Source organism: Chroicocephalus ridibundus, chromosome 1 (assembly GCF_963924245.1).
Source record: "Chroicocephalus ridibundus chromosome 1, bChrRid1.1, whole genome shotgun sequence".
NCBI classification, from domain to species: Eukaryota; Metazoa; Chordata; class Aves; order Charadriiformes; family Laridae; genus Chroicocephalus; species Chroicocephalus ridibundus.
The window spans coordinates 161018718-161043355 of NC_086284.1; the positions used below are offsets into that span (position 1 = coordinate 161018718).

General features: G+C 39.6%; 1 protein-coding gene across 3 annotated transcripts in view; it reads left to right on the forward strand.

Moving 5' to 3' along the window:
• Positions 1 to 24638, forward strand: part of RFX4 (regulatory factor X4) — a 99150-nt gene that overhangs the window by 30064 nt on the left and 44448 nt on the right. For all 3 annotated transcript variants that reach the window (XM_063321211.1, XM_063321222.1, XM_063321200.1), the window contains exons 4-8: positions 3526 to 3649; positions 15827 to 15888; positions 20977 to 21190; positions 22017 to 22094; positions 23912 to 24075. In XM_063321211.1, the coding sequence (XP_063177281.1) occupies positions 3526 to 3649; positions 15827 to 15888; positions 20977 to 21190; positions 22017 to 22094; positions 23912 to 24075 (642 nt within the window). The remainder of the gene's footprint in view (positions 1 to 3525; positions 3650 to 15826; positions 15889 to 20976; positions 21191 to 22016; positions 22095 to 23911; positions 24076 to 24638) is intronic.

A 24638-nucleotide genomic window follows, 5' to 3' on the forward strand; every position in this document is an offset into this window, starting at 1 on the left:
CACCCAAAAACACATGAGGGAAAAGAAAGAAGTTTTCAAGTGTAACTTCTTTATCTGGCGTCAAACTGAATTATACGATTGGGTCATTTATTCATAGACCTGTAGGTAAAACTTTCCCGGCCTAATAGCCATATCATAGAACAGTTTTCTGGTGGTTTCCATATGCTTTTCAGCCTACGTACTGCAGCTTTGAATTGGTGTTGCCCAGAGAAACTCTGCTACTGTGTTTGATACACTAAACAAAATTACAAGCTCAAAAATGTGAACAAAGTGCTAAAGTAGCAAGCTTGCCTTGTGTGAAGATGTCGAGTTTCCGCTGTTCTGGCAAAACAGACATGTTAACATCAGGTTATTTGTACTAGCAACCCATGGGCCAGTAAACTATTGTGGTCAGCACTGTACAAAAGGTGCTCTGAGCACTTCCTGTAGGTGAGCTTTATGTGTTTGACAGTTCTACCTGCTTAGGCCTCAGACCAAATTTTTGCGCAGTGAAGAAAGACAAAAGGCTAAATTTACCTGAATATGCCCTGGGTAAGCATGTGTCCTACCCTCCTTCTGGAATCTCTGGGACTGATTCAAGTGATGGAAGTGGTGGGGTAAATTATTGACAGTATTTCAGGATAAAGTACCAAACTTGCTTTGTTCTGGCAAATGGAAGCACCAGGATTGTCTGCAGTGTCTGGTGTCTGACAAATTAAAGCTGGTCATGTTTTTGCTGTTAGATGCTGCTATCATTTACAGCTAATGAAGGCAAGACTGTGTTGGAGAACCAAAGCAGAGGAAACATCAGTAGCAAGGAAAAAGAAGAGGGGGAAAGTTGTAGGGAAAGTGAAGCAAGACATAAGGGAAATACATACATTTTGTCACATGGCTCATATTGCCATCACCTTTATTAATTATTTCTTGCCTGGCGTCTTGCTGAAAAGAGTGAACAATGTCAATCCCATAGGGATCTCTCTGCCTCTCCAAATGCAAAGTACATCGAAAGCTGAAAATGAGGAGGAGGAGGAAGTAGCTGAAGACGCCAGAAGCATGTCTGGATAACTCTCAGCCTGGCTAAACATCTGTTTCCTGGAGACAGGAATGATGTTTCTTGTTTTGTTTCGTTGATGACACAAAATGAAGTGAAAGGCCTAGTAAATGTATCATTACTGCCAAATACATCGTAATTGGGGAAACTGCACCAGCCTGAATTTAACTGTTAAGGCGTGAATATATCACTAACTAGTATCCTGTGCTTATCCCATGTTCCTGTGTTCATTACTATTGTAAAGCTATAGCTTGCTAAATACTAGTCTCTAAAACATTCATGATTATTTCATTGGTGAACTGGTTGAGCAAATTGTAAGCATGAAACTTTATTTTACCTCAATTTGCTCTGTGTGTGTCTACACATGTGTGTTTACTTCTCCAAACACAGAATGATTCAAAGCAAAGACAGCCTAATTCCATGCAGTTTGGTGGCTTACAGTGTAGGTGCTCCAAATAATAACAGTATTGTGAAGCTAAAGATAACAAAACTATTCTATTTTTTGGAACATTCATAAAAAGAAGTAAAAAAGAGGAAGGTAATGCACTGCTACGTGATGGATTCTCCCCAGATTAGTAGTTTCACAGAAATTGTTATAATGCATCAAAATTAATCTGTTCTAGAATCCCTTATGTGATGAGCAATGGTACCTCACTGTTGTTCTGTTGCTTTCCTATCTAAAAACAAGTCTGTAACAAACTACAGACCTGACTCTGCTATGGAATAATCTCATTTAATCTAGAAGTATATAAGTATAAAGAGGGAAACAGTAATAGGGACAGATAAAATTGTCATTCCTCTGGAAGGATTAGGGGGCTTATTGCTATACTGTAGTGGTACAAAAGGTCTCATTGTGAATTACTGGATTTCACATGGCTTTATTAGGACAGTTAAAATGTTATATACATATTATTTCTGGTAATGATTTGTTAGGTAGAAGATTGAGTTCATTATCTTTCTATAATACTGTAGAATGAAGCTGAATTCAAAATATGATAAAGTTGTTAAATAAAAGACAGGAAAATAAAAGAAGTGGAGCAAGATGGGTTTTTTGATCATTAAAAAAAAAGTTCAGGTATAATGGAGCATTGTTCAGTGTCAGACTAATGACTCTCTGTGAAAGAGAGGAGAAAAAGAGAAAAATTCATCAGATATGAACAGAAATAATTAACCGCTTTTCTTTCTGTCCTGTCTTGGTCACGGAAGCTGACATTCCAATTAGCAGCTATAGTATACAAACGAACTCTCCAGGTTTTGAAAGGAGGTTTTGTTAAAGTGCTATGAATTTGAGGAAAGATGCCGTGATGATATTTCTGTAGAAACCAAGGAAGAATAGATGTTGCTCATACAAACTGATTCCATTCATCTAGCCGGATATCTTATTAAAATAGTTTGCAGTCACAAATGATCACGATAACTGAAATGGAAGGTAGGTAGGTCCTGAAAAAGGCAATGAAGGAGAGAAACTAGATATTTGGAAGGTGTTCTATAGCTGTCAAATGACAGGGGGTTATTTGCTGTAAAATTGGAGGTTTTTGAGAATACGTATTAATTTTCTAATATGTTCAAGAGGAAGTTGCACCTACCTTCTTCTCCTAGCCAGCAGACAGGCAGACGTGTAACTATATGCATATGAGTGACACCATGGATGACAAGATTAATTCTGGTTTAAAGTTGATGTGTATGTAAATACCTCATGAACTTTGTTTGATTAGCAGTCAGAAAAATGTCATTTCAAAGGAATGTTTCTTCTAATCTATAGGCTTATAATGAGCCCAGTTTCAGATTTTAAAGATGAAGCATATGCCTATTCGTATATTTGATCCATAATTTAAAACTTTATATTTGTGTGTTTGCATGCGCAAGTGAATAATAATAGTTTCTACAAGGCAAAGGAGGATGTTATTTCATTATTTTATTCAGGATTGTGTTCAGATTGTGGACTCTTTTTTTCACTTTTCCCATAAGCAATAGCAAGAACACATTATACAGATATGATTTTGTGTGCACTCTTGAGTATTTGCAAATAACTTGCACATCTGCTTCCTCAAGGTATGGAATTTTGCAGTTGGACAGGATTGAAGAGTCCTGTAAAGAATGAGACAATGCTTTCCCTTAGTGAATGTTTGTTGTTTGGTAGTTGTTCGTATATTTGTTTACTGAAGGATGGTTTTGGTGTGTAACAGATTACTGGTATATTTTTTCCTAAAAATAGCACTTTTGGAGCATGGTCAAAACTCAGTATCCTTCGTGCTAATCTCTACTTGCTTGAGAACTCACAGCCTATGTTTTTGATAGCAAACATGAACCAAATGAAGCAAGTAAGCATTACGGAAGTGAATTGGAAGGACCACTCAGGAAGAAAACACTTAGGAACCAAGTAGACAAGCAGAAGCCAGAATGTTTGGTCTTAAAGATGCAGCTTTGCATACTGTTTACCATACAGGACATCCAACATACTTGCAGTTCTCTCTGTTTGATATTTGCTTTTTAAGGCTGGAGGAGAACTATGAGATTGCAGAAGGTGTTTGCATTCCTCGAAGTGCTCTCTACATGCATTACTTGGACTTCTGTGAGAAAAATGACACGCAACCTGTTAATGCCGCCAGCTTTGGGAAGGTGAGTCTAAATAGCAGTATGATGCCCCAAGCTCTCACCTGGTTCAGTTGGGTTTGGATTATTGAAAAGAATTAAATCATCATTTACCATTAAAGTTAGAGGTAGATGAAGGGAATCTCTTATGTATTCAAGTTATTGGTCAAAGGCTAAGATTTTAACTATTTAGAAGGTTGGAATAATTTCTAATAATAATTCAGCTCTGGAATACACTAAACGTTTTTTATGACTTGCAGCCCCAGACATGGTATACAATGTTGGCAGTTTGGAAGTTGAATACAAGTCAATGTAACCCCATCTGCATTGTGATCTGCCCTGCTTTAGCAAATATATATATATATTTTTTTTTTTTTTAAATCAAAGTGTAAAATATCAATCACTTAATTCTGGGCCCTGTCTATGCTCTTCTTGTAAGCACAGTACGGAGATTCCTGAATTAACGATATCAGCCCACACTGGCAAGTCCACATAGTGGGGTACAGTGTCTCCAGATGTGAAAGTCCAGAAAGCATCTAACGGCGTTTGTGTGGCGCTGCAGGTACAGGCTTCCTTTGCAGTGTGATTCCTTGTGCTTCTGCTTCCCAGTCTGGCTCTAGTAAGAGCCACTGGGTTTATCTCCAGACTCACAGCGGAGATGCACTTTTAGCACAGATGCAGGTCTGCATAGTCCGGGTGTGAGCAGTAAAGCTCTTGTGTTATACATCGGTAGCAGACATTAATGGCCAGCTAGGATGCTGAGTAAAGTACTTATTTTGGATTTGCTTGTCAGGTGATATTTTTCTCTCAGTGAAAAATAGGGTGGTATTTTTAGTTTTTTATTTAAAACTGAAATTTTATTATATAATGTGTCTCAGGCCTTTAAAACTTGTAGGCTGAAAAAAAAAAAAAGTGTAAAGTTTGCCACTGTTTTTCAAATGCTTGCAAGCATGAATCTGAAGCCGACTGTCCTGACAGCTGTTCTCTTCTAGTGTTTGCAACATTTGTTCTATAGAAGTGCTGGGTATTCAAAGAAGGAAAATTGTTCCTAGGGTAAGTGCCTGTGTAAAGAGTAGGTGAAGGAGAAGAATGTATTTAATGAGGTGTCATTTGCTATAGTGCGTCTTTATGTAGGCAGTTTAGCAAGGCAAGTAAAGTGTACCATGTTGTAACGTTACTGTGTTTGTTGTGTCTTAAAGACATGCATAGCTCAGTTGATTCTGTGTTAGGTTTCTGTTTAAATACACTGCATAAGTGTGAATGAAACTTTGTTGTACGTATTATTGCTACCAAGTGCTAAGTATAGAGGCAACGTGTAATTTAGGAACAGTGAGAACAAGAAACAGATTTCATGCAGGCTAACACATTTGGAACATGGGTAAAATTTACACGATGCTACTTCTGCTGCTGCTAAAAGCTTCTGTAAACTATAAGGTGTAAATGTTTTGAAATAATTTAATCAGAACATAAATTTACCAGGGAATTCACCAATTTTCAGTATGCATCAGTCTTGTTATACTGTATATTACTCCATTCTCCTTCTCCCCTGCCCCTCATACACATACACCTGTTCATCAGTAGGAGTACCTTGACCTAGCACTAGCAGGACAGGTACAGGGTCTTCCATCCAAAAATCATGGCATTCCAATGTGTTTTTCATGCGCTCGATGTGTGTTACAAGTGTTTTCCACTTGGTTGCAATAAAGTTCTGAAGCAGTGATGCGTGAAACTTGTTCCTCTCTTCTTTTTGTGGAGAGGAAGCCATACAGAACCATCCTAGTACTGTACATCCTAACCTAGTGTTTTGTGTGGCCATTACTCTTGGATCTGGGAACTGAGGTTTCTGTACAGGTGTGTCCAGGAACCTCAGACAACACCGACACAAATATTGAAGTGGAACAGGCTTCTACATCTGCAGAACATGGAGCAGACCCCAGTGATTCTTTCCAACCTATTATTGCTAAGAAAATGTACTGCACAGTCATGAAGATCTGCAAGGCAGACACCCACTTAATCAATAGTTTGCGGTCAGCTTCTCCTTAGGAGCAGGTACATGCACGAAGTTTTAGCCAACAGAGTTGTTATCATGTGACTTAAATACCGTATTGGCAATGTGTGTTGCGTAAATGCCTTGGAGGCAGTGCAGTGAAATAGGTGTTATTTGAGGGCTTCCGCTCTTAGCTGCTGAAACAGAGACCCCAGACATGTTTGTCCTTGTTGGAAATCCTCAAGAGCCCTGCAGCTGTCATCTTCTCCAGAGAAAGGAGTTAGTTGTTCTGTGAAATTGTAGACAGTTTGCCTTTCAATAGACCACATTGAATTTATGATTCATCTTTGAACTTTAGCTCTGTGGGCAATGTTAAACATTTAGGCTTTTTCTTTAACAGACTGGTAGTTTTTAGAAAGAGACATGGAGTTCAGCACATTAAAACAATCTGTAGTAAGTAACATCCTAATGTATTGTAACATACTCAGTTACATCTCAAATAACAGAATAGCGTTGATTTCACTTTTAAAGACAACAGTGGAGACATTTGAAACTTGTCTCCAGAATCTCTCCAGATTAAGGTTTTGTAGGCAACGCTTCAGCCCTTGTGTACTTAAGTGTGATGTCAGTAAAATACGTCCACAACTGAGCATGGAAGGGAGAACAGACAAGTCATTCTTGAACAGCTGAACTAATGGACCTTGTTTCCTACCATCTCCTATGTTCCCAAAATCAACAGTTTTACCTAAATCTTATATAATATCTCCATATTTCCCTGCAGTACTTCCAATTATTTCCAGGTCCCAGTCACTGCATCAAAGTCTTGCCTCTTTCAGTTTTCTCTCACATCTGCTGCACCTTTCTACGTTATTTTTAGATTCACTCATGTCTGTCTGTCTGTTTGCCAGTCTCGTTTTCTCTCCTTCTGGCCCTCCCCCCGGCTCCCTTGCTGACAGCTGGGCAAGAAGCAGCACATGGGGTGGCTGGTTCAGAGCAATAGAGGTGTTGACTGGTTGCCTCATACTCACGGTTGTCCAGTCAGGCAGTGCCAAATGGCTCAGCTAAAGGTAGAGCTTTCCTCCCTCTCTTGTCCTCAGCGTTAACAGCAATATACTCTCCACACTATCCAGCCAGTGTTTTCTATTAAACTTGTAGGACGTGGGCTGGGCTTCAGGCATTTGGTAATATTGGATTAGCAAAACAAAAAATTGTCTGGGGGGTGGAGAAATTAACAGAGAAACAGTAATATCTCATAGAGTGTTTCCTGAGGAAACCAGGTGAATAGCAACAAAAGTAACAAGAAGAGGAAAGAACAGGATTACTGTATAAATAAACACCTTTAAAAAAAAAAAGGCAACCTATTCCCCTAAACCAGTTAAAGCACATATAAAATAAGGAAGACTCTAGTATAGTTGTTAATATGATATATTCTTGTATGACAAATGGACCTGTAGCTTTAATATGTTAGCCAAGATTTTAGTTCTTTACTCACCCAATTAATATATAAAAATTACAGGCAGCTACACTGCCTAGTCTGTCATGACAGAACTTTTTCTTGCCTGCAAAAGATAGGACCAAGCTCTCTTTTACCCATACACTTTAACTAAACGATGGCTAGGGACGGCCCTGTATTCACTGGTTACAGCTCAGCATCAGAAAGTGGAGACGCCAGTGTAAAACTTTGGCTCTTACTGTAGGCAGCAAAATATATTATATTCAGCAGGATGAGGATTTCACCCCAAAGTGAAGCAGAATAAGTAAAACTGTTCCATACAACCAGTGAAAAGACAGTGAAGTAAAGTGAGGAAGGGTAGGCATGTCACTGAGTTATAACAATAAGATGTTGCATATGAGAAAAAGCTTTCTCCCAGTGAACATGTTTAGACTGTGAATGAGTCTTCAGCAGAAGGAGTGAAAGCCCTGTTGCTGAGGTCACTTAAAAAAGACGGTGACCTTGTGCCCCTCAGCCCTGTGCTGCAAATGCCTCCAGCTCTGCTCTGGGACCCCGTGGACTCGCAGAGCAGTTTAAGGTGTTTCCAACTGGAAGTTCTGCCGCTGCCTGCAGTGGGGAGGGCTGAAGAGGTGTAGGTCTTTTTCTGAGCAATGTGTTTACATGAAGGCTCTGACTCATTATTATCACTGAGTTTAGCTGCAAACACTAACTCATTCTGAATTGGGGCCTTCATTGAATCAAATTACTTAAAAAGCAGGAATGTTTTGAGCATTTCCAAATCCCCCAGTAGCTATTGCGTATGGATGGGTTGCTTACGGCTTCTTGGTTCTCTTCTAGATGTAACGCGTCACCCAGCTGTTCAGCTGGGTTGGCAGGCCTTTGAGCTTCTCTTTCAGTTTATTTCCTCAGACAAGACTCATTTTTGTTCTTTGTTTCTTTTGAGACCCCGTATGAACCTTATTTTCTTAGTCAAGCCTGTTGGAGATGTTATCTTCCTCCTCTGCACCGGTTTCCCCTCTCTTCCGTGTGCTCAGTTCACTGCTTTAAATTTACTGTGCAGTGCTAAGTCACCTCCCAGACTGCCGCATCTCTCTCACAGAACAATTTCTCCTGGTGCAACCTCTTTTGCATCCTCATGAAGTGTTCTTCCCACAACTCCCATATGCCCCCTGGAGGTTAAATATTTTCATCTTTTGTTTTTCTTTTTATCCTTCTGGTGCTTTCCTGCCATGTCTTTTTCACAAGCAATAGTAAATTAATATTTGAAAAGGAAAATGAAGGATGCTGACACTGCAGGGGGGCTCTCCCCCAGCCTGAGGTCCCTTTACATCACTCTGGCAGAATAAAGAGGTTTAACAAGGATGCACGCTCACATGAATTTTAGAGCTTCTTTATTGCTCCCTGAGTGGCTTTGCTGTAAGTGAAAATTAGATGCCAATAACTTTATTTCACTAAATAAAGAAGGTTAAAGTCCGTAACAGATTTGTAATATTATTTAGGAAATAGATCTTTTACACTTTTGACCAATATTTCCACCCTATTTAAAAAAAAAAAAAAAGGGCTGAAGCACAGTTATACCAGTAGAAAAGTGCTTTTTTTTTTTTTTTCCCCCCAGTAGTGTACTGTGCTCCAAGGAGGTACAAGCTGTACCAGCCAGAGTCCTCTTTTATCACTATGCACTGTCTCTATGCCCAGAAATTTTGCCAGTAGGACTGCTCCTCCTAGCATGATTAACATAAGATTTACAGTTTCGTGCTATCTTACTATACATATTTGATGCTTAAAAAGGACAGACAAGTAGCCTTATTGAAATCTCTTTGATAATGACACTGCAATGTGATTGCATTCTGTTTTGTCTTTTTATTGAAACGCACGCATCTGGAATTGCCTGCTGTGCATAAGGAGATACTTCTCCTGAAGATCTATTTTTTTTTGTCCTGTAATGTCAATTTGCTCTTAAGTAGCCTCAACAGTAGCTGGTATAGCAAAGCCAAATTTACTCTTAGTGCTCTCTTCTGATAGACTAAAACAGCACTTGTTTTATTATGAACAGTTACTATGTATGGAATGTTTTTTTTATTAGCCTTTTTTCTAGTCAATATAGAAAAGAAAAATAGAACTGGGGAAAAATCAATCTAAAGCTGAGGATGTGGTTTCTGTTATTGCATTGAAGGACTGTATCAGTCTATCAGTGCCATCTGAGCAGTCCCTGCTTTTCCTTCATCCCTTTTTAACAGCTAAGGTTCTGACCAAAGAACAGTTCACACCAGCATGATTTTTCTTCCTGATACAGAGTCTTCTAGGCCAAGCTCCTCTGAGGAGGCCGTAATAGTACAAGTACTGCAGAAGCAAGCAGTCATATAAGTGTGAGGAACGGGGATCCTACGGTGTCATTGGAAAGCTCTTTGTGCCCTTGGCTCTGCTTCACGAATCCCTTGTATTATTGCAGGTTTCTGACTCTTGCCTTTTTCTCCTTGAGCTTGACGAGTAAGAAAACCAGCAAGGACACCTGAGTTTCTTTGGAGTGACTTTGGAGTTACTGGCTTTTCCACTTCAAGCATCTGGCTTCTAGTTAGGTCTTAAGCATGAAGTAGAGTGGCCTCTGGGCTGCTGTACCTCATGCCTTGTCAACATGTCCCAGAGGCTGTTCTTACAGAGACCTAACAGGTCTGCCAGAGTGCAGGGATGCTGGCGCTCAGCCTTTTCCCACAGATATGGTGATGGCAGTTAAGTGTGCTGGCATCAGTACAGAGCAGGGGGAGTTATGCAGGGGTTTAGATCTGCTTGGCTTCAGCAAGTCAGCACTGAAAGTGGCTGCGGCTCAGCTAGGCATCTGAGTCAGAGCTTTCAATGTTTGCAGCTTTGTTGGGATGCAGTAATCTGTTTGATCATGCCTTAGGCTGAATTCCATCTGGCCAGTGGAGCTGCTGAAGGAGGATATTACTGTAAATAGATGAATTTGAGGAGAGATCTCACAAGCTTCCCTAAAGAGTCTGGTTCAGCTGGAGCTCCTCATGGCGCCTAATCTCTGTAGCAGGCAGAATTGGACACAGGCATTGGAGAAAGTGCCAGCAGGCTTCTCTGACTTGCTTTGCAGTTGAGATGTATCAGTGCTAGAAACAAGATCTCATCCTACAGCTAGACTGTGCCCTGTTCTACAAAATGATGGAAGTGAGTGGATCTAAACAGACAACAGATCTGGGGTCAAGAATACTGGACCTGTACACTACAGTCTTCTCTTTTGGGCCATGCAAGTAAGCAAGCAAGAAGTAGAAAGACTATAGACGCAGTCACACCTCTTCTCCTTTTCTTTGCACAGTTTGGTGGATTTAGGGGACAGGAATGATGTTTTGTAATGGGCTAATTTGATTGTACTCTTTCCTATCAGTGGATGTTTCTTGGGGCAAAGATTTTGTGACCTCTTCTTCAAGGTAATGTGCTGTTAAGCCAGCCCCCAGCCACATTTGAGCCAAAAGGTGCCTGTTAGCACAGACGTTAATAATAACAGATTGCCTCAGGGCAGGATTTTCAAAAGTACTGGAGCAGATGAGGAAACCCCAGAATGGTCTAGCTGGAGCAGTACCAGGCCAAAGATGAATGAGCCCAAAAATTCTACACTTATCGTATAAAATTGAGGATATCAGTGGTTTTTTATCTCTTGTTTCACAGTGGTGAGATTAAAGAAAGCATAGCTGTGTGGGAGTATAGTTATATTTGGAATCACTGGTTTCTTTCCTGCTGCTATGGCAAAGAAGCTTAAGACTGAATCGCTACAGTAGAATTTGGTAAATAAACACAAATCTTCTGTACCTGAATTCATAAAAGCAAACCGTATCTTCTAGATTTGGGACTTGAAACTTGAGGTAAATAGATCCAGGCCCTGTTATGAAGAATTGTTATCAGAGGAAAGAGAATTTAATCTGCTGTATTTAGAATCTCTCTAGAACCTCCCAGAGCTCCAGAGCCTGGAGCCTGAAATCTGTTTCTCATTCTGGCAGAGTACAAATGCTGGGTTGCAACTTAATTTGATTTTATTTCATTACCCTGGGAAGTTCTAGAAGCATGGCTAGAATTATTTCAGATAGAAAAGAACAAGAGTCATGAAGATTAACATCACTCTAGATCAGATGCACTAACAAAATGAACATGCCTTTTGAAAAGTAGCAGTTAAAATTATTCCAGGGAGAAGACTTCTAAAAGTCATCTTCTGCCTATTTCCTCAGAGAAAAAAATTGATATTTTGACATAGGAAGGGAGGAAAAAATGACTTCAAAAGTTTCTAGACATCTCTGGTTTCTTCCATCCTTATTTGTTAGCGTGAACACGGATACATAAGATGCTTTATGAGATGGCTTGTGTTTCTTCCCCCCCCTCCCCACCTCCCCCCACTTTTGACTCATATCATGGAATAATCTAGATTGGGAAACATAAAGTTCACATTTGGTAGTGAATGCCATGAGGCGTGATGGGTCACAGTGTATGGATGAAGGCAGAATAGGAACTGCATTCCTCATTTTAAAGCCGGGGCTGGCTCTGCTTGTGTTGCAATGTCACAGTGCTGGAGATGTGAGGAGAGCTGCAATGGCAGAAATTACAGCTGGCAGTAATCAGGATGAAGGAATACACCTTTGCAGCCGTCTGCGGGTAACAGAACAACTCCTGCAGTTAGCCATGTCTCAGGTTAACAGGTTGTGCAGACTGCAGTACAGACCTTTACAGAGGAAGTGTGTTTTTATAGCTCATAAAGCTTGTATCTGATTTGCTTAGATACTTAAGTAACTTATTTCATTTTTATTCCATTATTTTAAGAATGACCAAAAATACCAGTAACTAGATATTTAATTCAAGTTTATTCAGACACCACCTACTAGGTTTAAAAAAGCCAAAATGGGATGAAAATCCTGTTAGCTCCAAGATCTGTGCAATCTATGTTGAGTGTTGTACTACCAGCATTGTAATCTCTGTGTGAGAGAATGATAAGGGAAAACTTTTCTTTCTTGCATTCACTTTGGCTGCCCCATACATTCAGAGTGGAAAGATTACTGCCTGCCAGAAAGAAAGAGGTCCCTTTATATTCTAAAGGCATTCCTAAAACAGTGTATCAGGATTGCCTGCAAAAGGGTTAGACGAATGCTGACCTGGGTATAGTAGTCCCCTGAAAAGGTGTAAACTATATTTATGTTGTTTTATAATGTAATGACTTGTATTTGGCTCTTACGTATACAGTAGGCATCCACTGAAAGAACTATGGAGGTGCAAAAAGATAAGGCGGTTCTTAATTTATTTTTTTTTTTAATCAAGAAAGGCATACGAGATCTTCTATAGGCATAAAGCAAGATCAGGTATTGGGCAGGGCACAGAGGAGAGAGATGAAGAACACAACTGAAGTTTAGTAACTGAGAAAGAAATTGAAGGAGCATTGGTTTCTGAGGCTAATAGTAGGGACAGAAGTTATTTGCAAGTGAAACTCCCGGTCTACATCTGTCTGAAAACCAAAAAGGCAAGTGGCATAAAAAAATGCCTAACAGTTAAAAGTGCCACATAATTTAGGTGGAATTTTACTGGGAAAATGTAAAACCTGTACCCTTTTACTCAGCAGATCTCATAGCGCAGCTGGATTTGTGGTCACTTTGGAGAAGTATGAGATGAAATTTCAGTTCCATTGAAGGACAATGGTAAAAGGCCTGTTCGCTCCAAAATTCCCTTGGATACCACCCATGAGATCTTTTTCCCCCTGCTTCTGTTGAGAAGCCAGCGCTGCTGTGAGAACCAGGGACTGGGCTCCATTCAGAAAGCTGCTCAAACTGCGTGGTCTGTTCTTGATTCGTTTGCTTGCGCAACCCCATTGCAGTGATGAAAGGAAAATGATCCAACTTGGTTTTCAGATTCAAACCTGAATTTTCATGTCCGGCAATTAGGAACCTTCTTCCCTCCCCACCCAGCTGTAAAATTAACTCATTTTCTCTGTAGGTCTTTAAAAGTTAATAAGCATGAAACACAATGATGATGTATTTTATAGAGGGACTTTTCAGCCTAAAAGTATGATTTAAAAATCAACACTTTGTACCCTCTGCTTTTTCTATTGATTCCAGCACACAGAGAACTCCACTTTGTCCTTCCTGATCTGACTACTTCTCTCCTTTCAGGGAAATCTCACTGCCTTTGGCAATATCATTACAGTGGCATTTGCATAAATGTAGCTGAATATAAACATTTATATGAGCAGCTAGTTCTTTTAGTACTTGGCTTGTTTTATTCCCAACACAAATACCCATATGCTTATGTGTACCAGCACCCAAGCATGAGTATGCCATGTTATACATATTTTATATATGCACCATTAGATCAAAAAGTCCTGACATTTTTTTCCAATAGTTTGCTAGATTATTCTTTTTATTATTATTATTGGTAAAGAATACTTTAAGTGATGCATACTTTTCAGCTGTATTCTGAAAGGTGTGTCTCATTGTTTAAAATGTGCTGGATTTAAAAAAGAAACAAACAAAGAAAAGAAAAAGGGATCATCTGATCAGCTGCTCCATTTTTCTTCTCTTTTCCTGATCACCTCTGCCCTGGTATGTAGGAACTGGCTGATTTATTTAAATCCCAGAAACTCCCACGGCATATGGTTCATAAAGTAGCATTTACAGTGTGCATTGTAACGCTTCATCACTACTAGAAAGACTTTGAAAGTAATATGGGTTCAAGTTGTTCCAAAAGAAAAAATAAGGTAAAAGTATCCCTAATATTAAGATTTACTTGTAAGTCTACTGGTGTAAAATCAAGTTTTGGAGAGGAAGGGTATTTTCTGAATGATAACTGCCACCAAAAAAAAAAAAAAGAAAAATTCCCTAGCCCAGAAAAACCATCCCCAGAAAGTAGTTCTTCAACGCTGCCTTTTTTCCCACAGCCTTGTGGAGCCCCCAACCCTGTCTGCAGAAAATGAAAGAGAGAGGGGTGGGATTAATGTGTAATTAAAGGGAATTTGGAAGGCTGAGATGTTGCGGAATGTTAGATCAGTAGCTGGAACAGCATGTGGTGTTCTTTAGGCAGGCTTCATTGAATCCATACAAAAAAAGAAAGAAGGGCTGCTTGCCTGTCTGCTCATTTATCAAACAGCTAGGCTGAACTTTCACAGCTCCACAAAAGTGTTTTACTGTTTGCTGAAGTTTTGCTCCAGAAATTAAAGCTGAACAACCTAGCGACTCTGAGTCTGTGCTGTGTTTTTGACATCAGCCACATTGTACAAAGCTCTTGGAAACCAACACAGAACAATTTTTACATGGTACAGAGGGAAGCTGATTGTACATTTGCTGAAGAAAATATTACTGAAGAAATGGTCAAATATGTGACATTGTAATGTCTTTATTTATATAGCAGCTTTTGATCCAAATACATGTTCCAGAGCTTTCAGTCATCAATCAGAATTAAATATTTATCACAGTGGCAAAATGGCTCATGAAGAAAAAAAATCTATATTATTTAGTCAATTTTAATTGACATTTTCTTCTGGTTGAGCAGTTGTATTCCATCTTGTATGCCTGTTTTCCCTTAACATTAGTTGGTGTCCCCCTGAAAGAGGAAACACTTAGCAATTTATATAATGAAAATATGACTAAAATAGATTACAAATTAAAAAAAAAAAATAAATTCCCTTTGCAAGTGAATCCTCAAGGCTTACTGCAGTCTCTCTTGCACGGGTGTTCTGCCTGAAGAATTTTCCTTGTACTGCAGACCACACTGAGAGTCAGCTTCAATCCTGTGAGGTGCTGAGTGCTGCCTTTCCAGCAACTACAGTGAACTTTTTCATCAGGACTAGTCTGCTTGACAGAGGCTCTGATTACTGAAGGCACAATCTACATTCATTAATGCATTTCCTTAAATGCATGTGGCGCTAAAGAAGTTTTGTTTTACAGTAGCAATGTTCTTTTAATCTCTGCTGACAGACTAAAGTCCAGATTCTTGATGATACCCTGCTGTTTCTGAGGTGCACTTGTTTCCATAGAGGATAAATTGATTACGAGCTATCTTTACAAATGCAACAGTGAGTCTTCCCTGGTAGAAGTGGTGCCACTGTCAGATACCAAAATCTTTTCAGGCCGTCATCTTTTAGAAAAAGGGCTGTTTAATGGCAGGATTGTGAAGGTCTTTAAAGAACTGTGATCTCCAAAACTCTCAAAAGGAGAGTTTCCTCTATTTGCAGCAAACCCAAGTTTGTTGATCCTGCAAACTGACATAAATAAATACTAGGCCAATTTGAGGTACCATCCTCCCTAGTTTAGAGGCAGAATTGACCTTAGATTTTAAGGAAATGATTTCTACTCCAGTAACTTCAGAAAGTCTTTATTTAAATTAATGGTAGTTAATTGAGGGTGGCAGAGCACTGGAACAGGCTGCCCAGAGAGGTGGTGGAGTCTCCGTCTCTGGAGATATTCAAAACCCACCTGGACGCGTTCCTGTGCAGCCTGCTCTAGGTGACCCTGCTCTGGCAGGGGGTTGGACTAGATGATCTCCAGAGGTCCCTTCCAACCCCTACCTTTCTGTGATTCTGTGTAATGGAATTATACTGAATTTTAAAATCTATTTCTCTTCTTTCAGTAATGGAAAACATCAAAAGTTTGGGGTTTTTTATTTCTTCTGCCATGAATTTTGCTGACATTGCAGTACAGTTTTTCTGCTTTTCTGTCTTAACAGTCTATATTAAATTAAGTATTAGAAAATATGCTTTTCAATTTTCTCTAATATCAGTGCAATTTATTTGCAGATAATAAGGCAACAGTTTCCACAGCTAACGACAAGACGACTTGGAACCAGAGGCCAATCAAAGTAAGCAGTGTATGGTATTATTGTCATCTCACACAGGGCCCCATCTGGCTCTGGCTTTAAGTGAATAGAATAATATAAGATCAGGGAATAACTTGTCCAGTTGGGAACTTAAAATCCAACTTTGATGGAGATTCTATTATAGTCTTTGCTATTCAGCTGTGATAGTCCTGCAAAGGTGTCTAATGGACACTTTACTGATTTCATCAGCAATATTTTCCGTATTTTTCCTATGATGTTTTTCATCTCAACTCACTTTACACAATGTAAAGGACATTCACACCTAGCAGGGAGTTGCTGTTGGAAGCTGGGAAATGACAGCTGGTTAACATCATATTTCGGTTTGGAGGACAAGTGGCAGAATGCTATCTGGAATTTAGGTTGGAACATACACTGGCCTAAACTGAAATTGTCCACAAACCTGGATTTAACCGCCATTTTTCCTGTCTAACGCAAACCAACATATCTGTAAGTGATCAAGGAATTAGTTTATTGCCTTAGCCAAAAGATGGTCCTTCCTGAAAACAGTTCATCCTAATTTCATAATGAGAAATTGATTCAGAAAGAACAATGCACTTTCTGGAGTATTTGACTTTTTCCAATTGTTGACAAGATGTGATTCTACCAATTTATAAAAAGGATACAGCGACATTTTTATACTTTTTTCTGCTTGTGGACTCCATGAAATTTTTCCAGCGGAGCTTTGGATCTTTTTATGGCAAGCATTAAGTCCCCTAAATGTGTGTATATATATATATATATATGCTTTTCTTGATTAGCTCTCATAGAATTCTACAGGGTAGTCTAAAGGTAGTCTCTGTAGATCACAAGTGGAAAACTATGGAGGGGGAAATGAAAACCTGAGCGTATTTGCTGGTAAAGCGTTCCTTTTAAAACAAAGCCTAGAAACACAATATTGCTACATGCTGAGAAACAAATATGCTATCAGAATTGAACTTACATACTAAAGCTAGAATGACCCACTCTTTAAAGGAAAAAAAGAAATTAAGATGCTAAAAAAATGCCATTAAAATTACCTTTACTGTGCTCTTCTAACAAGTGGTCCATCCCAAGCAGTATCTCTTTGATGGGACCAAATGTTTTTTCCCCACCTTGAGATTCCCCTAATTTTTATAACTCAGCTTTCTTTTTCTAGAGCAGCCATATTTAAGCAGCTAATTGAAGATTTGAAGTCTCTTCCCAAGTGCAAATTCAGAGCTACCATAACATCAGTCATAACAGAGCCACCAGAAATCTCTCGGGTGCAAATTCTGGGCTAGTCCAACAGCATATTAGGAAAGCATGATGGGTCCAGACTCAGAGAGTCAGGATTTAGCACTGAATATAAGTTCTTTGGAAGTTCAGAAAGGTGGAGTGAAAGTGTGTACAAGTAGCTTTATGGAAGCATTTGTATGAGAGTACCCACTGTCAGCCATCAAATCACTCTGACATTGACTACAACTTTGTCATTTGTCTTCCTGTTTAACGAAAGGGATGAGCACTGCTGTATTTCCAAACTGGGGAGGCTCTCAGGCAGGCAAGATGCTCTTGATCTCCTGACTGAAGGTGTTTTGCATCTCAAAAATCTATGTCTCTTTATTCTCAATGAGGCTAAAAATAAATGAGACTTAATATCTCTTGTGTATTTTCCCCCTATCCTGCATGCCTATCATGTCCCTACCCATGGCAGGGGGTTGGAACTAGATGATCTTTAAGGTGCCTTCCAACCTAAACCATTTTATGATTCTATCAGAGGGGCTTTCATGTCACATACTCCTCTCACGACACCTTTGCAATGGTTCTGCTCCCTATCTAGGAAATAAGAAGGGGGTTCTGTAAAGCATGCTGTCCGTGCTTTGCAAAATCCTTGGCCCCTCGGAGTCCCTGGTCACCCCTGTGGGGGTGATCATAGTCACTCAAATCTCACAGCCTCAGTAGGTATGAAATTGAGTTGTTCTACTCCAAAAGAGAATGCCTACGTCTTCATCTATGGTTAACACCCCAAGGATTGTAGCATACAGGAGTCATTCTCATTTGACCCAATGAAGGGGAGAAGTATAAACACACATGCGCTCACTAAATGCACACTGTATTTATTTACCACAAATACACTCCTTGCTAGACCCAGCACAGCTGTAACTGAGCTCTGCTTTTGTTTTCAGAAACATCTGACTGCGTTTCAATTAAGTGTTACGTAAAGAAATTACTTTAGGTGTTAACACTTCAGTCCCTTTATCACCTTCTGTGCTGACCGATTGCTGCCAGTATGATTTTCATTCCACTTCCCTGCTACTGCCAAAGGAAATTCAGCCATAGAAGTGGTTAAGATTATCTGACTTCACACTGTTCTGCGTTCAGTCTTTTTATAGCACAGCTGCCCTGTAACATTACAAAGTTCAGAGCTACAATGGTGCTATACTCTTGGCCGTCAGTTGTGAGGCTTTCTCTTTTTGCGGCTGGGTTCATTGCTGTAAGCATGCAGCTGTTCCCTATCGCACTGAGCTTAAAAACAGTTCCACCACAGGTGAGCCGTGAGAAGGCAGCTAAACATAAAAGCCAATTTCTTTCTATACTGTAGCTTGAAACTCTTCAAGTATGCACACAAGAGGTTAGTTAAACTGATGGAAACTACATGGTGTGAAGGGAGTTTTACTTTTTTCTTTAAAGAAGTGCTGCAGATACCGGATCCATGAGAGGAAAAAGCATTCCAGTATTTACCACAAAAATAATTGTGTAGTCTGCATGTTATTCTTTTACAGATCAAACTTTCAAGCCCTGTTTGTTGAATTAAGTTGGGTTTGGGGTTTTTTTTTCTGATAGAAATACAGAAAAGTGCTTGCAAAAGAATCTTTGTAAACTGCACCAGTGAGTTTTTGCCATTTGGGGTAGTGAAATTACTAACAGAAGAAGCTATCTGGAAAAATTTCAGGGTTAATTGGGGTATTGCTGTCTGTATGATTTTGAAACTGCCTGGAAAACTCTTTTATGTAGCTTACTGCCAAGTGAAATATAGCAGAAATTAAATAATGCACAATGAAATTCTACTACATCTTCCAGGCTTTCATTCATTTTTTTTCTTGAATTGATTTAAGAGGAAGCTTGATATAAGAGACTAACGGCTGTTCAACTTATACAAACTTCTTGGTCCACCCAGAAGTTTTCCAGTCCTGCCTGCTGTGACCTTTTCCCTTTTCTCCCCTCTTTCCTTCAGCAATTTGTGGAGCTAGCTCCCTGCAGCATTTCCTTTTCATTTCCCCAACCCCAGACACGCCACACAGGACATACATGAGCTTTATGGCTCTTACGCAGAGTGCATGCGTGACAGCTGCTGGAGACCAAACTGGGGACTTGAACTGCAAGCTGGAGTTGTTACCATTCAAGCTAAAAAGCCAAACTTCTACAGTGTTAGCGCAAACTTGCCATTATCTATCTGCAACAGGTTAGGACTAGTCTGTAGCCTGGTTTCTGATGTGGAATATACATTTTGGCCTAAGCCCTGATGTGCAGATTTGGAGCCTATACTGTGTCTTTATAAGGTACTGAAGTGAGGAAATCTGATTCATACCATGCCAGCTTAATGTTTTAATAATTCTCACCTGGATTATTCAATATTGAGTTCAAGATGCTTTTAATAGACAACATGGCTATTCAAAGTGGGCATGGCAAGGAAGCCACATACTAGAAGATTGATACAAGTCCCCGGGCCTCCTCTCAGCCCACTTGTGCTGGTAGACAAGATTAGGGCTTCCAGCTCTTTACCACCACTTTCTGATGGAGATTATGATACACAGTGGTCTGTGGGTGAATGACTGTGAGTGGAAAAAAGGAAAAACATCAACTGAGTTAGTTTAAACTACCATTACGTAGATGCCACTCTGTCACTAGTTTAATTGATAACCTTTGTAAAACCAGCTGATTTTGCCTAAAGCAAACTAGGGTCCATTCAGGGGAACAGATCTGCCGGCAGCACTCGGAAATCTGGAACTGTCTGGGGAGTACAGCAGATATCCAGAGATGGTAACTTCTCCTACCACCATAGTGGGATCCAGAAGACAGTGTCTCATCATGGTCCGATAGGCTTTTGATAGGCTGTAAGGAGAGGACTCCTTACATCCTTGATCGCTGAAAATTCCCTCTAGGAAAGCAGGGTGAATCAAAAGTATACGAGCAACACAATTTTGTGATGCCGTTTGTCATTAAAAAATTTAGCTGATGGGTTGGTGGTGCCTACAGCTGAGAAAGTAAAATAAAAGTCAGCAAATTATGAGAGGAAAAAGATTGCCTTTGGTGCAAGGGTTAGACTGCGTAATCAGTGCTTCCATTAACACCTTTAACAAAGTTGAGTTGTAGCACAAACTTGTGCTACAGGGCCACCAACCCCTATTCGTAGCACAGCCACACTGTGGAATTCCCACTGTGTTCTGTACAGACAGAGTTACAGTATTGTGTAGTATCCATCACTGATCTAAGCCCAGTGCTGATGCTAAGTTATGGAGCAAATAATTTGGAACTATACACTTCCTACCACTCGTTGCTTTCTAGCACAAGCCTCTTTTTCCCTTCTGTTTTCGTTGAAGTTTTTTCAATTTTTGGAATATTTCTGATCAACTCCTTTGCAATAAAGACTCGCGCTTTTCAGGGATCAAACCAGCCCTCAATGGTCTGAGAATCAGGGAGCTGAAATAACAACAGAAGGGCCAGTGCAGAGGCTCTGTACCTCTGCTTATTGCTAAACTAAAGGAGCAGCTGCACAGCAAAGCTCTGCCAACAAGTAGCTTTAGGATGCTTCTTTTTTTTTTTTTTAAGAAGAAAAAAAATGGAAGTCCATTATTTTCCTGCCCTGCAAACAGTCAGCTTTATTAACTCTGAAGAGAGCTACTTTTACCAGAAGGAATGAAAATTGGAAGCCCAATATATTACTGCAATGTTCTGCTACTGAATCAATGCTTGTTTATAATATATAAACTAATGCACAGTCTGTTTTGATGTAGAAATCATTAGCATTTTCAGTTCCTTTTAACCCCATATTATTTTCTTTTTAATTGTCAAACAATCTGCTTTATGAAATAAATATACATCTCTATGTATCAGGTACCATTATTATGGAATTGCAGTGAAAGAAAACTCCCAATATTATGATGTGATGTATTCTAAAAAAGGAGCAGCCTGGGTCAACGAAACAGGAAAAAAAGAAGTAACCAAACAGACAGTGGCGTATTCACCACGATCCAAACTGGGAACATTACTGCCAGAGTTTCCAAATGTCAAAGATCTAAATCTGCCAGCCAGTCTGCCAGAGGAGAAGGTAACACTTTGGAAATCTTTTCTTGGCTTGTCTTGGGTTTTTTCCCTTCTCTGGATGAAAGCTTTATCTAAAATAGAATGACTTTGGATTAGAGTAAGTTTAATAATGCTTTGACTTCATTTCTGGAGGACTTAATTTCTTCATATAATAGTAAGATACCCTTAAAATTGGCAGCTGATGCTATCAGCTGTACAATATTTCTAAAGCCCAGGCACACTTTTTTTAAAGTTACATTATGTACGGCAGATGAAGTTTGAGGGTAACTGTTTTTGCAATATGTTATAGCTCTTTAGTCTACAAACACATTTGATGGCAAACTGAAAAACAGTTCTGATGCTTTTTGAGCAGAGAGGGACTTAGCGTGCTTCTTATCCTTCTAGACTAGAAATTAAGAGAATCCTATCTGCACATATGACAAAAGTGCTCTGGCTGCTCTTGGCTGAGCTTGCTAGTTTTCTGATGCTATTCACATGTGTAGTATCAATGTAAAGTGGACAAAAGAATAGGGTTTTATAGTTCTTTATGTCCTAATTAGGGCCACATTCTCGTCTTTGATCTCACTGAGGCTTTTTGCTCCTCTTACATTTGAAGAATCCCCATTGACATAGAAAAATCCATGAATTCAAAGGGATAATTTACTTTTAAGAAGAAAACTTATCTTAAAGCTAATCTAACTAGACTCTAACCGATTTCATTATTTTGGCAATTGTACATAGGTAAGATAAGAAAAAACTTACTTTTTTGTGCTCTATATTCTGATAGTTTTAAAAGTGGATTTCTTAAGTAGAATGATCCTTTGTGTGTTTCCCTCTCATTCTTTTTTCAGGTTTCTACCTTTATTATGATGTATAGAACTCACTGTCAGAGGATATTAGACACTGTAATAAGAGCAAACTTTGATGAGGTATGGATGGAAACTACAGTTGTAGCTTAATGATACATAAGGTATTAATGGATCTGAGACCTTATTTCGAATGTGATATTACAAACTTATGGTTTTGTGGTGGCTGATCCTTTTCACGAGTAATGAACAATAGCTATACTTTAGCTATTGAGAGCGTTAAATCTCACTTATAACACTGTGTGGGTTAGAGGAACAAAAGCAATGGGAATGTTTTTGTCTCATCATTCTCCAGCAGGATTAAGGTAGCAATATCCCCTTACAAGATGTTGAACAAGCTGGTTCTCACAACTCAAGAAGTGTGTCCACCACCACTTTTCTAAGCTTTGCATTGGGACTGAGCTCTGTTTGAAGGAATTCCTCTGAGTGTTCAGCACAAACCCAGAGCAGGTGCCACAGCTAAAATGTTGGGCTCTTCTGGTCTATTAACAATGGTGCAGGGCAGCAGGGGGTCCTACAGCCTCCCAGACATCCCAGAAAGCTGTAGCTGAAGTCCCCAGTTGCTCAGTTGTACTGCAGTGCAGCTAGGAACAGGCACACTGCTCAGTGGTTGATGCAATCCATTAGAGATGGATAAGGTTTGTACCTGCTGCATATCTGAGTGAATCTGAGGGCTTTATGGCAGTGCATGCAGACAGCTCTATAATTAGAGCTGAAAAGTAAAATGTTACTGGAATGCAAGCAGTTTTATGTTACACATGGAGGAGGCCTCTAGTCCAGGAAAACAAATCTGACTATAGGGATGCTGAGGGTCTGATTCAAATATGACATCCAGGTCCTGGGAAAAATCAAAGGAAACGGGTCTTTTGATTCTGTCTTCTGAACAATGGCAAGAAATTCCTTGCTTTATTTCCTCTCACTGTTTAATTCTCACACTCTTCTGGTTTAAAGCTGAAGCTCTTTTAAGTCATTGTACTGAGTCTAGATGTTTTCGTGTGAGAGAAATATGTAACAGATATTCAGGAAATTTTGCTGGATGAGTCTCAGAACACTTTCTTAAGAGCGGGATGTTACATTTTGTTAGGGAATCTGTTTGTCAGGATTAAGGGTGGCAAAGGGGCTGAGCAGCAACAATATATAAATGGCAAATATTTTTACTGCACCTGGTGTGGTTACTTATTTCAGTACAGATTGTGTGCAAAAGGTTATCACTTACGAATGCCGATGTTCAGACCCTTCTAGAACTGATCATACCATTCACTTAATAACACCTTTATTTCCTAAATGAAAAGTTTCGGAGGTGTATTTTGCTGTGTCTGAAATCTCCTCCCCATTTTCTTTTTTTTTGCCTTTCTCCATTCTTTCTTCACTATGAAGTGAAGGAAAGAAGAAATCCAAAAGCGTAGTGTTTCTTTCCAAAATGAAGGCAGAAAATGGTATATTGATCCCTGTTAGCCATGTGCTCTCCTCCTCTCCCTCCCTCCACCAAGCCCTAGATTGCATTCCTTCGTATACAGGGACAGAGAGCAAAGAGAGATGAAAAGGTTTGACATGTGGAAGCCAAAGAGTTACGCTCACCAGCCGTTGATGGAAGGTAAAAATATGGTGGTACCCATGGTTGTGTCTACTGTAGTAACGTAAAGACACCCTTGTCACCAATTCAGAGTGCCACCTTGCCCTATGGTTGATTATCCCATTGTGTGCTGCGTTACAATATAAGCCTGTCTAGTTAAGGAATATGCCTTGCCTCTGCTGTACACCATCAGTCCAGCTCTAGGGCTGAAACATATACTATGTTAGCAGGGTCATTTAAGGAAAGTGGTATTTGGGGCCTTTGATTATTTTCACTTAAACATTTTTGCTTCTTCTTGTGATTTCAGGTTCAAAGTTTTCTTCTGCACTTTTGGCAAGGGATGCCTCCTCATATGCTGCCCGTATTGGGTTCTTCAACTGTAGTGAATATAGTGGGAGTTTGTGATTCAATTCTGTACAAAGCAATTTCTGGAGTTTTGATGCCAACGGTACTACAAGCATTACCTGACAGGTCAGTATAGCTAGCAGAGCTGACCACTTTTAGCTCAGCTGTCTTTGTTACATGTCTTTTCTTCAAGAATAGCACCAGTTCTCAGAAAGCTACTTGCTTCCACCTATTTCCTGAGTTTAAATCACAATGTCAATGTTCCTGAAGAAATGTTCAGATTTTAACAAGACTTCTATTGTGAAAAAATTATTATTTTTTGTATGATAAAGGATACTACCTTCTTCTCGGTTTATTAACATCAAGCTGACAGTCATGTCCCAACTTTCAGGTTGTGTCAGAAATCTGCAGGCTGCAGAGTGCCACACTGTCTTCTGAAAATTTCAGGCACTTTTCTGCTAGTCTGGGCTAACAGCATAACAGTATTCTGAATTGTAGTGACAAGAGGAGCTGGCCTGGCTGCTCTGTTTGTAAACGCTCACATGCATATTCACACACTGCAGCCTAAGTATTTGTCTCTGTTTACACTGTTGGAACCCAATTGTCATTCTGCTTGCCAGGAGTATAAAACATGAAGACCATACTTGTGAAGTCTTGGACAAACTGGTTTATTTTAAATACTGTGCTAT